We start from the raw sequence: 12,586 nt of genomic DNA, 5'->3' as shown, positions 1-12,586 counted from the left end.
CTCTTCTGAAATTTAAATACTAACAATAGTATCTAAATTCAAATCATAAACACGCCCACACATAACCAAAACCAATCACATACAAACAACTCATACCCTCGGGACATTCCCCGGTATATAGATACATATACATATATACTGAGAACAAGACATAAACATAAACCTCAGCCCAAGCTGTGGCTCCCACCAGAAGTACCCTCTCCGGTCTCCTGATATCCTGGAGTACCTGCCATTGTCCACACACAAAAACAACAACAGCCCCCCTTGGGGGTGAGCAAAGCTCCGTATGGAACAACCAATCATATATACCACAGATATCTAAACAATGATATATGGTATGCAATGCATGTATGTCGTCGAGGTATCAGGTCAAATGCCCATCCACTGAGCACATGTCAGAATCAATCGAATCGATATCAAATCAAATCAATTCTCGAGCTGGCACACCGGCCGATATGGGAATACACATATGATAGCGTCGACGAAGCGCCATCAATCCCACATCTCATATCCAATCATATGGGGCCACAATTGTCTATGTTTTACGGGTCATATAATATCGGCATAGCGATTGTGTTCACAAACCCCGGAATCCAATCAAATCATATCAGGGTATCCAAGGATCATAGCTCAACGTGCATGTCATGTATCGATGTATGCATAAAATGATGTGTGTTAACAAAACATTTTTTTTTATACATCGATACTCAAATCTCAATGTCATGTATGCCACATCAAATCATCAAATAGGCACATAGACACGTATTCCAATCCAATCAATCCAACATATATCATATAATACAGATACATGTCGTATGTTACCCGGTCGCAACATACCTCAATTCTTCGTTCCAGTCGATGTAGCTTGAAGATATCGGTATAATACTTTATCTACATCAATAACATACTCATTCCAATCAATAACATACTCCAACATCATTAATATGAGTTTCAAATATCATTTGAAACTTCAGAAATTCATATCAAATCAAAATCATATCATAATTTAATTCCGACTTCAAATATACGTTTATTGTCGGTTATTCTACTACATATCAGATATTCAACTTCAAATACATGCTATTCCAGCACCTTGATATTTATAGCTGCTGGAACTAGAAGAAAATTACCTCAGTCAGAAGCCTTCGACGCGACGATAACAAATATATAATTTGTTTCGCGTTTAGACAGCGTTTTGAAAACGATTCGGACGAAAGAAAATCAGAATCTCTCGTAATCTCTCGAACTTTCTGAATTGCAAATGAAGAAACGAAGAAAGAGAAATTCATTCTTATCCCCATCTCACTCGCGCTCGGGCGGTAGAATTCTCGCGCCCGAGCGCGAGACATTCTGCCCTCGGCTTCAACTTACACCGCGCTCGAGCGGTCAAAAATTACCGCTCGGGCGCGGGGTGTTCTGCCCGAATATCAAGTTTTCATTCCTTGGCGCTCGGGCGGTCATTTTCTACCTCCCGGGCGCCACACGTTCTGTACAAATATTTATGTTTGTACTAAATTGGCGTCCGGCCTCTCAAATCAAGTTCGTACAACGTCAATTCATATACAATATTCATTTCTCAATTTATTGTCACGAGATACATCAAATACATAATCCATGACAATTTCATTAATTATCGATAATCATATAAGATTTACGATAATACGATACACGGTCCTTACAACTCTGATATCAAAACTCGATTTTTTTAAGGCGCTAATTAATTCCTTAAAAACAGCAAAGATTCAAATTATCTATACACCTCATATAATAAATAGAAAGTAAATTTTTTTCTAATTTAAATATTCAAATTGTATGGAAAAACAAAAATATTCTTCAAATATTTTTAATTAATTAATATTGGACATAGCTTAAAAAGGCCATAATAATGAAAGATAAAATCATTCAATGTCAAAAAAAATCCATAATTAACTCATATATTGCAAAAACTTGTATGAGACGATCTCACGGGTCGTATTTGTGAGACGAATATCTTATTTGGGTTATCCATGAAAAAATATTATTTTTTATACTAAGAGTATTACTTTTTATTGTGAATATGGGTAGGGTTGACCCGTCTCACAGATTAGGATCCGTGATACTGTCTCACATGAGACTCACTCTTCATATATTTGGTTTTACATGACGTGCGGTGGTTGATTAACAGTTGTAAACGTGATTAAGAAATTTAGAAAATATTGAAATTCGTTTGAATAACATTATTTATTTTAGGAGTATTTATCAATACTAACGGTTGAGACACACGCGTTGCGTGTAACATAATATTAGATATTTGAAATATTGTTTAATCAATTTATAGAATGAATATTAGACATTTGTAATTTGATATGAATGTTATAATTAGTGAATTCGTACACATTGTTGTGTATGACAAAAAATTTATTTTTCTATTAAACTTAATTTCAATAAAAAAAATATAATAATATTATGGTAGAAAAAAAGAAAGATTTTTGTGTTAAAAATACTAACAGCAAGGTTTTTTTAAATTAAGAAGTTTTCAAATGTGTTGGTACGGTTAGAGATTCTATTTTTGGGGAAGATCTCAGACATATGATTGACGTGGTTGAAATCATTATATGTAGTGTTGAAGAGGAGGATAAAAAGGGAAGAAATTTTGGTGTCCTCTTCAAACAGTTTTTCTAACCCACTCACACTTAATAATATAGTATAGAAAGAAGTATAGATAACCATATAAAAAAACACAATAGATGAAAAAAAATGTCATAATCATAATTCGTATATCATATGTTCACTTATTCATATAAAGGAAAATTGCAATTTTAGAGTTGATATGTATCGAATTTTAGTCATGTATTTATCAAAGTTTGATTTTGATCATCTAATAATTTGGAAGTTTTTTTTTTGGTCTTGTTTTGTCATAAACTACCAAATCACCAAATATTGCTTATTTGATATTAATATTTTCCTACATGACTCATATGACAAGAATAAATTCGATATTAAACACATTAAAATGTACTTCTACAAATTAAAATAAAAGGAGACAAAAAAAATTTCCTCCTATTTTTAAGTCTTAAGGGTCGTTTTGCTTTATTTTCCTTTTTTCTTAGATGAATTTTATTGTAAATAATAAAAGTTTTATTCTCGTCACACATGTCATATAGAAGAACATCAATATCAAATAAACGAATTTGATGGATTTAGTGGTTTCGAGAAGAAAAAAAATATTCAAGTTTTTGGAACTTTGTCGAGTTACAACTCAAATGACTAAAATTGTAATTTCTCCTATGATCCATATGACACTTTTCAATTCCGTTTCTTGAATGATTTAACCCAATTACCCTATTTATAGAGGAAAATAACCGCATACAAATCATTAGACATGTTATCTTGTCATTTATCTTGATCACAAATCACTCAAATCTAACTATATAAGGATAATCATTTACAATAAAAATATATTTATAACACTCTCACTTAGATGATTATTTGCATTTGGCAAGACGTACACTTGTAAGCTTTATCGAGTCTCAAATGTTATCTCGTTAGAACATCGACAGTAAAATCTTGTAAGCGAAGGAAAAATAATACAACAATAAATATTTTCTTTGACTACCTTCTAAACGATAGATGTATCTCGTTAAAGCCTTATCGAGAAAAACTTAATGAAACAAAATATTAGTAAAAGGAAAATAGTATTGATGGAGAAAATGGGTTTGAAAATTAATCGAGGATGACTCATTCAATAAAAATTGAAATTGATTTAAAAATTAGAATATACAGTTAATCACTAGGCTTGCTCAAATGCCTCAATTAATCAGTACATGAAAACTTCTTAGTTTTGTAAAGTTGGAAGATTTGGTCTGCCACTTTATATTTATTTTGATAAATTGCCATTTTGAATCAAAGTGGACATAAAAGAACAAAGTGATAAAGATTGTATATTGTTTTCCAAATGGAAAAGGTTTTTGAAAAAACAGAATTCATAATGTTCATATGTATCACTTCTTGTTTTGTAGCAACAAGTGCCATATTTTATTATGTTATTTTTTTTAAAAAAAAAAAAACAAGATTCTCCAAAATTTAATAGTATTTAAATTTTTGATAAATTTAAGTATTTACAATATTAAAGAATTTTCGCAATTTCCCTAGGTCGAAATCTATATATTCATTCAATATGATAATAAGTAGGGAAATTTGATTTTTTTTATTCTATGTGTTTGTCTCTTTTTTATTTTGTTTATTTTGGTGATACCTTCATCTGAGTTTGGGTCATGGATGACCAAGATATTATATGGATAACTCAAATCAACGTAAATCTGCAGGAAGAGTTCGTTTGAAAACGGACAGGTGAATCATGAATGTCAAGGACATCTTCTTCTGGGATACCAGAAGCCCGGGTTTTTATACGAGCTCATGGGAGGCTTTCTATCGGGGCTACCTCGAAAGTAACATATAACTCAAGTGCACCAGGCCAGCATGAGATACCTTGTACTTGACAATCATTATTTTCAGAACCACATGGGTTGACGTGTCAGAACAAGTCGTCAGAAATAAGGTATGAGAGTTCATATTTACCCGATGACTTAAGCATCAGATTGGTCATGTTGGACACCCCTCTAATGCTCATTCACGAGTTCATCTTCTTGTTTGTAGGACACAGTTGAAGTCATATCATAGTGATATATCTTCTCTTCAAGATATATCTTCTTGTTCATTTTTCCTTAACAAAACTCTAATCAGATTCGGTGGATTGTCCCGACCCAGCTCACCCGATTCATCCGGATCACATCAACGATGATTAATCGGTGCATATTTGAAGCTTCAACATATATGCATCATCTTCTTTGTGCTTAAACTAAAGATTTGCAAATTTTAATTTAAAAACGAATTAATTATCTTTCTCCTCAAAGATTTGATTACTAAGATGCTGGGTGGGGTCTGAGGGAGGGGAATTATACTTTGCTTGTGAAGGGAGACGTAGTGGGTCCAAAAATGAAGCTGTCTGCTGTCTGTTATCTCTTTATCTTGGACCCAAAAATTCTCCTATTATGTCACCTCATTCTACAGTGCATGGCTCCTCTTTTTCTCCGGTCCTTTTTTATATATACACTGCCTCCCCTCCTCTACCCCAACTTCCCTAAACTAAAATCATTCCCACACCAAAATTTCCTCGTTTAGAGATGATTCTTGTACAAATATAGTACAAAGGGTCGGTGGTTCTTTTCTCTTGAATCTAGGTACTAAAACGAGATTTCAAGAATCTTGGTTATCGATTGCCTTCGTGCGGATATGACTTCCCTCCAAGTTTGCATGGATTCATCTGACTGGTTCCAACAGGTAATTTTGCTTGCGCGCCAATGTACATGTATATTTGTGAAGTTTTGAGTTACATTGTGGTAATGAGTCGCTAAAGTTCGAATTCGAGTTGGGTTTGAGTTTGAATGATCTAAACTGGTTGATAGAACTCAAATACGCTCGAGTTTCTTAGAGCTTTTCTAGGTATTATCTTACGTTTGAACTTTATAAACAAAATTATGCAGTAGCTCATCTATTTTTAACATAACTATAGCCAGTTGAAATCTATAGAGGACTCAAATTCCAAATGACGAAATGAAATGTGAAACTTCTTCTCCAATTTTCAGGGCACACCCAATATTACAGCGATGGATTCTTCTACAATCACGCCGCAATCTGATCAAGAAGACATGCTCACATGCACGAGAACTCTACTGGAGGGGAGAGTAATCAGACCGCAGCATGAACAAGCCTTGAAATGCCCCCGGTGCGAATCCACGCACACCAAATTCTGCTACTACAACAACTACAGCCTCTCCCAGCCCAGATACTTCTGCAAAGCCTGCCGCCGCTACTGGACCAAAGGTGGCACCCTCCGCAACATCCCTGTCGGGGGTGGTTGCCGGAAGAACAAGAAATCCTCTGCCAAGAAGTCGTCGTCATCGTCGTCTTTGAATGATAATAACCAGAGCCTGCAGCAACAGCAAACTTATAAGGGTGCCGCTGCTCAATCAGTACCTTCTCCTCTGTCCTCGTATTACAATCATGATAATGCTGATCCCACGGATCGGTTCCCGCTCGCTTTTCCTGATCAAATCCACTTCCCATCTCTCCACTCAAATGGGATTTTGAATGGTAACATGAACTCTCACCACAGTAGTTTCTTGCTCGAAAATCCTGCTCCGGTCGATCACTTCTCGGAGAACAAGTATGCGTCCCTTTTTGGGGGCCGGGATTTCATGGGAATCAACGGAGATAACTTCGGCGCGATCAACGATAACTTCGGTGGGATTTTCTATCAATCTGGGATCGAAAATCTCAGTACTGCAGGGACGCAGCTGCAGTACGAGAATCATCACGAGCTGGATGTGAAGCCAATGAACACATCCAATATTTTGTCACTTGAATGGCATAATCTTCAGCAAGAAGCTGCATGTAATCCTGAGACGGGGATAGGTTATCCTGGCGGGATCAATGGATCCTGGACTGGATTGATGAATGCGTTTGGATCTTCGATTAACCCGATGCTCTAATTTGACGATTAGACTAAATTAACTAAGCATTAGTAGTATAATTAGTGGAGTCTTACCTATATAATCAGTCGATTATTATATGCGACAAATGTGGGTTTAGGAGTGATTAATTATCCAACTTGAGGTGAATTAACTAGATCAATGAGTTGAAGTATATATGTTTTATTTTCTCATGGTTTATAATTAAGGGTATTAATTCGGGTCGATTGGGTCGGATTGAGCAACAATATATTCAAAAATTGTTCGACCCGAACCGGAGTCAACTCGAATCCGAATCAACCCAATTAATCCGATTTTGAATTTTTTTTAAAGAAATTATATAAAATTTTAAAAAAATTAATATTTTAATTTAAACATATAATAACAAAATTTTCTCTCGTATATATGATTTAAATTTGAAAGTCTAATTGTATAAAAATAAATATATTTACTAATTCAAATAAATAATTATTTTAAAATAAAAAATATTTAAAATAAATATTAAATTATGAAAATTTATGATATAAATATATATATATTTTTTCAGACATATAATAATATATAAAAATGTAGGCAACATTTATTAATTATATATATATTTTTAAAATGTTAAAATTTGCGGGTCAGCCCAACTTAGTCATTTTTTCGGGCCAACTGCCAGGTCCAACCCGATCTGATCCGAAGGAAAAAAAAAAACCCCAAACCTGATTTTTTTCTCGGGTTGAATCGTGTCGAGTTGGTGGGTCTTGTCTGATTTTGACATCTCTATCTATAACTGTGAAACGAGTTGACCCGATTTATAACCATCATAAATAGTAATATTTTTGAAATAAAAAATAATAATTTTTTTATATTAATCAGCTAATAAAATTTAAACGAAATCTTTCAACTTCTAAAAAAATTAAAGGAAAAAAAGTCTAACCATGTAGAAACTTTTGGTAGAGAATGGTGTGTTGGATAAAAAAGTAATTGTTTGTTTTTAAAATCCAAATCCCACCAAATCTTATCAAATTTGATGGATTTGGATATAATTATTGAAATCCCATGAAATCTTATAAAATTTAAACAAATCCGAATCTTTTTTTTGAATCATCTTGCCAAACAGTAAAAATAAGATTTTGAAATCCAAATACCATGAAATCCTCCTAAATCCTGGTAGTCAAAGACACCTTTAAGGTTTTATCCTTCTTAATTAATTAATGGACGACCAGTCATATTTTTTTCTCTCTTTAAACGTGTTTCCCCTTTCTTCTCTTTTTATATCTTTGCCGTCTTTAAAATAAATTGTATTCACATTAAAATCAAAATAAAAAAAAATGGTTCTTAAATCGAGTTAATTTTGTTCGCGATCATCTGCTCAGTCGAATTTCAATCGTATTGCAACAACTTTGGTTCTTTCTTGTCAGAATAGTGATATCATGTCGGATATTGTTGAAATGAGATAAATCATTACTGTGGTAATACTAGATATCGCTAACGTGAAAATGAAATAGATTTTTTTTTAAAAAAAAAAAAAAGAAGTAAAGCATATGTATTGAAATTGAATTTTGTTAATTAAAAAATAGATAGTAGAATTATACCAACTTACGAGATCAATTTTAATATTTTCTCGAATAATTTCATAGTGATCCATTATTTTATTTCTAACTTTTTAAAAATTTAATCCATAATTTTGAGAATGAGTCTCATGTGAGACCGTCTCACGGATCTTAATATGTGAGACCGACTCTACCGATATTAACGGTAAAAAGTAATACTCTTTTGATAAAAAGTAATACTTTTTCATAGATAACTCAAATAAGATATTTTTTTACAAATACGACCCGTGATACCGTCTCACATAAATTTTTGCCTAATTTCGAAATAAAAAATGACTCGAAGTCACTTTTCTTTTCCCAATTTTAGGTTTGTTAAATCAATCGAGAATAGTTATATAAAATTTTCGAAACATTGATTAAAAATATAGTTTTCAGAACTTTGGGTCATTCAAGAGCCCATTCAAAAAAATTAGGGCTACAAATCTGGATCCCCAAAAAACTAGGGTTGCAGATTAGGTTATCGGTGTATATAAGTAGCAAATACACGCAAACATCCGCCGCAAGATAAAAATTTTAGGGCTACGGATTTGGGATGGAAGGATTTGGTCGTTTCCGTCCCAATCCGCAACCCTAAATATTGTGTATAAATACACGCAAAAGTCCTCCGCAGCTTTCTTCAGTAATATGGTTCTATCTCGTTTTCTAACCATCAATTTGTTCCTCAGCTTTTTTTTTCAATGTTTTTTTTAACTAATCTTCCAATCTTTTGAATAACCTTTCACAGTGCCTGCCCGATTAGTTCAAAAGGGAAGATTTTTGTGCCATTGATTACTTTATTTATGTTCCGATTTCGCTTGGGGCGTTATAGGGCAAATCGTTTTATCTGTTGGTGGTATCGTTAAATTATGATTTACCCTTTTTAAGATGTATGATTGTGTTGTGAATTATTCATGTTTGAATCTGCTGTACATCGTTTTCTGTTCATGCTCTCCAAAGTCCTCAGAATTCAGTAATGGGGTTATCAGAAATCGGTGGTCAGCATTGAGGAGTGGAGTACTTCTTGCGAAATCACTCGCTCTGATTTTTCTTTGCTTTCTGGTAGATTTTTTGCAGATTTTTTTCTTTCTTTCTCTTTCACCTACAAAGACTGGGATTCCAGATGTTAGTCAGGTGTCTGCTATTATCCATGGTAGATGCTGTTACATATCTGGAAAATCGATGATAGAGAAGGAAGGTAATGGATGAGTTTCTCATCTATTAGTCTGGCTTCTCTTGGAGGTGTCCATCGTTGCCCAATTATTTTCCCTCATAATTCTTTGAGCTACATCTGGATCCCACATCACCAGTGATGTATTACCTAGCTTAAGAGTGACTTTTCTGTGGGCTTGTTCTTCCCTTCTTTCTAATTTTGTTATTTTACGAGTTCTGTGAAGATAATATATACCATGGAAAGATAGTAGCTTGACAATGTAACCATTAATATCTTTGGTTTATGAGTTTTTATTTGACAAAAAAAGGTCTTTGCTCTGTTTCTCTCGATGATTGTCACAAAATTGAGGCGATCTTTATTTGATGTTCGTACGACTCAAAGTGATTAGAATATCATCGTAAAATAAGCTCCCTCTTTGTTGATTTTTCCGAAGATTGGTGGGCGTTCTGATATCCTATCGCCTTGTGTAGCAGGTTCTGCTGTTATCACCTGGGACTAGCCATCAGAAATACATATTTTTCCTTTCTTTTTTTATTCGTGAAATTTTGACGTAAATTTCCTCTTTTTTTCTTGATCTAATCAAAATGGGTGGTCTGTGAAGAAATATTTGACAAATAACACTTCTTTCTGGACTGAATGGTTTTTTTGAGCCATGCCGATATCTGTAATTCTGATGCCAATTATTTATTTGCTAACAATAAAATTTCCTGTTTATAGAACAATTTAATTGAGAAAATGGTGGTTATTGATGGTCTAGTGCTGTTCAACACTTTGAGCAACACTTAACATAAAGTATATTTCTACCAATGTTCGCATGGCTCAAGTGATTAGATAATCGTTGTAGAGTTGTAAAAGAAGCTTTCTCTTTGTTGAATTTTTCGAAGATCTGTGTTGTTCTCATATTACATCACCTTCTGTAACAGGTTCTGCTGTTATCAATTTGGTTTGCCAGGAGAAATACATTTTTGATCTTTTTTTCATTATTTATGTGTAATTTCTCAATCTCTTGTGTTTTTCTGGATATTTCTCTATTTTTGGTTATTGATGGCCCGTGAAGAAATTTTTGAATAAGAACACCATCTTTCGGGACTGATGGCCTTTTTGGGCCTTGCTGATATTCTGCAATTCTGAGGCCAATTATTGCTTTTTCAACGATAAAATATCCCTTTTTGCAAATAATTTGATTGCGATAGTAGTGCTTATTGACGGTCTAGTGCTGTTATACTTTTTGAGCAGCACTTAACATAATCATAAGCTATATTAACTACCTTGTTATGGCCAACTTGTCTTTCAAGTCTCTTTGTGCTTAATCGAGAGGAGGCTATCAATGTTGGCTTATATGATGTCTTAGTGTTCCATAGTTAGTCATTACTTTGATTTTTATGCAATTTTGTTTAGTCAGATTCACCAGACATAGGCAGGTGTCTACTGCTGTCCTGGTTGCAGAGACCGTTGAATGTCTGGCAGAGAAAATACAGTGTTCATCGTTGCTCAATAATCAAATATCGATGATCAATTGAGCTCCATCTGAACTCCACAATCCAGTTTATTCTATCATTTGATTGGTTGGGTTGTATTTGTTTGAACTTGTCTAGGAAGCTCAAGTTATCTCAGCATGCCACAAGATAAAAAGGAACAAGCACTAGAAGTATTTGATCGGTGTGGGTGAGGCTTTACATATTCTGTGAACATTGTTTTGTTACTCTTTACTTAATTTACACGAAACACGAATTTAATTCGATAGAACAGGTCAATTAATGTTTTTCTCGACGATTATCACAAATTGAGGCGAGCTTTATCCAATGTTCGTAAGACTCAAGCGATTGAAAATTCGTCGTAAAGTAAGCCCTCTCTTCGTTGAGATCTTGTTAAGTTATCCGAAGATTTGTGGGTGTTCTCATATCCTGTCGCCTTGAGTAGCAGGTTCTGCTCTTATCTCTTGGGATTGGCCATGTGAAATACATGTTTGGTTTTCTTTTCTGTTCTTGATGCAACTCATCAGTATTGCAGTATTGCGTTGTCGCTTTTGTAATCTTATAAAAGCGTAACAAACGTTTAACTTCAGGTTCAGGTTATATCCATGGTTTTGCTGGCTTACACGCTCAGGAGTCTTCTATGGATTAATATCTTAAATACGGGAGGTTCATATGATCTAATGATATTTTTATAGAAAGAGAAACTTTCTCGGGACAAAAAAACCAGTTGGTTTCAAGTCATAGGACCAATATCTTAAATGTTATGTTACCTTTTGTTCTTTAGAACTCGGCGTTGTAAATATAACTGCTAGTTTGTTTTTCAGACATCACGAAAATAACATACAAATTTTTTATTTCATATAGTTCAATTTATTTTAGAAATAATTTTATCTTTTCAAATACTTGTTTAATTGAGTTACATCACTTAAAAAAAAATTATGTTTAGAATATGAATGCGAATGAATAATATTTTTTCCCTCGTTTTCATCAAATATGAATATGAATGAATTTTAGAATAAACGAAAAGAAAAAGTGAAATATAACTACAAAAAGATCATTTAAATTTTACTGGTAAGTTCGAAAAACTGAATATCATATTGGTTAAACTGATGTTACATAAAAAAGTATTGTTTCTACATGATTTGGATAGACAAAATTCACATATTCGTAAAAAAAATCAGTGGATCCATTCTGTGATGTGAGTAATATCTAGGATAGAATCCACTATCTTGGTAGAACAAGACGCGTTGAAAGTAGGCAGACAGAAAATCACACTCCAATATTATTACACAAAAGTCCAACAAGTCAATCTTTCTACAGTATAATTTTCATATTCTTCGTGGGGTTTCTTAGTTGGGGCGGTGGCAATATCTTTATCCTATCTAATTTAATATATTTATGATATTTCAAAACTTATTCTTGAAGTCAATTCCTCAAGTATGTATAACATTTTTTTCCCAAGAAACTGAAAGTTTAATTGGGAAAACAACTATTTGGCCTTTTTTCCCTTTATTTCTTTTCTCTTTCATCACGCTGATTAGTCAAATTTGAGTTTTAGCCTTTTAACTTTTGGTTAATTTGATTTGATCAAAGCAATCAAATAAAAACATACATAATTTAGTAGTATTCTTGAGAGCTGGTGAGACAAGCAAACACGTAGAATATCGAACTTATATTTACAAGAATTGAAAAAGAAAACTTCTATTTCACTTGGATAACGTTGCGTCACGATTACAAATGAATACTCTTTCTTAAATAATACTAAACTTTCCACTGTCACAAAAAGTTAGATAATATACAAGATAAAACACAGTGGATACATTGTAGTTATTCTACCACTACTACACATGACAT

At 33.4% G+C, this 12,586-nt stretch overlaps 1 protein-coding gene and 2 non-coding genes across 3 annotated transcripts; all 3 read left to right on the top strand.

Annotated features, from left to right (window-relative positions):
- Window positions 1-5,100: 5,100 nt before the first annotated feature.
- On the top strand, window positions 5,101-6,684 carry LOC140819548 (dof zinc finger protein DOF5.6-like). The gene is made up of 2 exons (XM_073179684.1): window positions 5,101-5,319; window positions 5,625-6,684. Exons 1-2 carry the CDS (start codon window positions 5,272-5,274, stop codon window positions 6,528-6,530), a joined length of 954 nt encoding a protein of 317 aa, XP_073035785.1. The 5' UTR covers window positions 5,101-5,271; the 3' UTR covers window positions 6,531-6,684.
- Window positions 6,685-9,846: 3,162 nt separating this feature from the next.
- Window positions 9,847-9,936, top strand: LOC140820388 (small nucleolar RNA SNORD96 family). Its single transcript, XR_012115463.1, has one exon. It is a non-coding gene; the product is annotated as a small nucleolar RNA SNORD96 family (small nucleolar RNA).
- A 366-nt stretch (window positions 9,937-10,302) lies between these two features.
- On the top strand, window positions 10,303-10,393 carry LOC140820387 (small nucleolar RNA SNORD96 family). Its single transcript, XR_012115462.1, has one exon. It is a non-coding gene; the product is annotated as a small nucleolar RNA SNORD96 family (small nucleolar RNA).
- Window positions 10,394-12,586: the final 2,193 nt, after the last annotated feature.

Source organism: Primulina eburnea, chromosome 18 (genome assembly GCF_022965805.1).
Source record: "Primulina eburnea isolate SZY01 chromosome 18, ASM2296580v1, whole genome shotgun sequence".
Taxonomy (NCBI): domain Eukaryota; kingdom Viridiplantae; phylum Streptophyta; class Magnoliopsida; order Lamiales; family Gesneriaceae; genus Primulina; species Primulina eburnea.
This window is presented reverse-complemented; position numbering and strand designations above follow the sequence as displayed.

Coding starts and splice junctions, on each gene's coding strand:
- LOC140819548 (XM_073179684.1), top strand. CDS start 5,272: ATGACTTCCCTCCAAGTTTGCATGGATTCATCTGACTGGTTCCAACAG. Junction 5,320..5,624: donor CATCTGACTGGTTCCAACAG/GTAATTTTGCTT, acceptor TCCAATTTTCAG/GGCACACCCAATATTACAGC.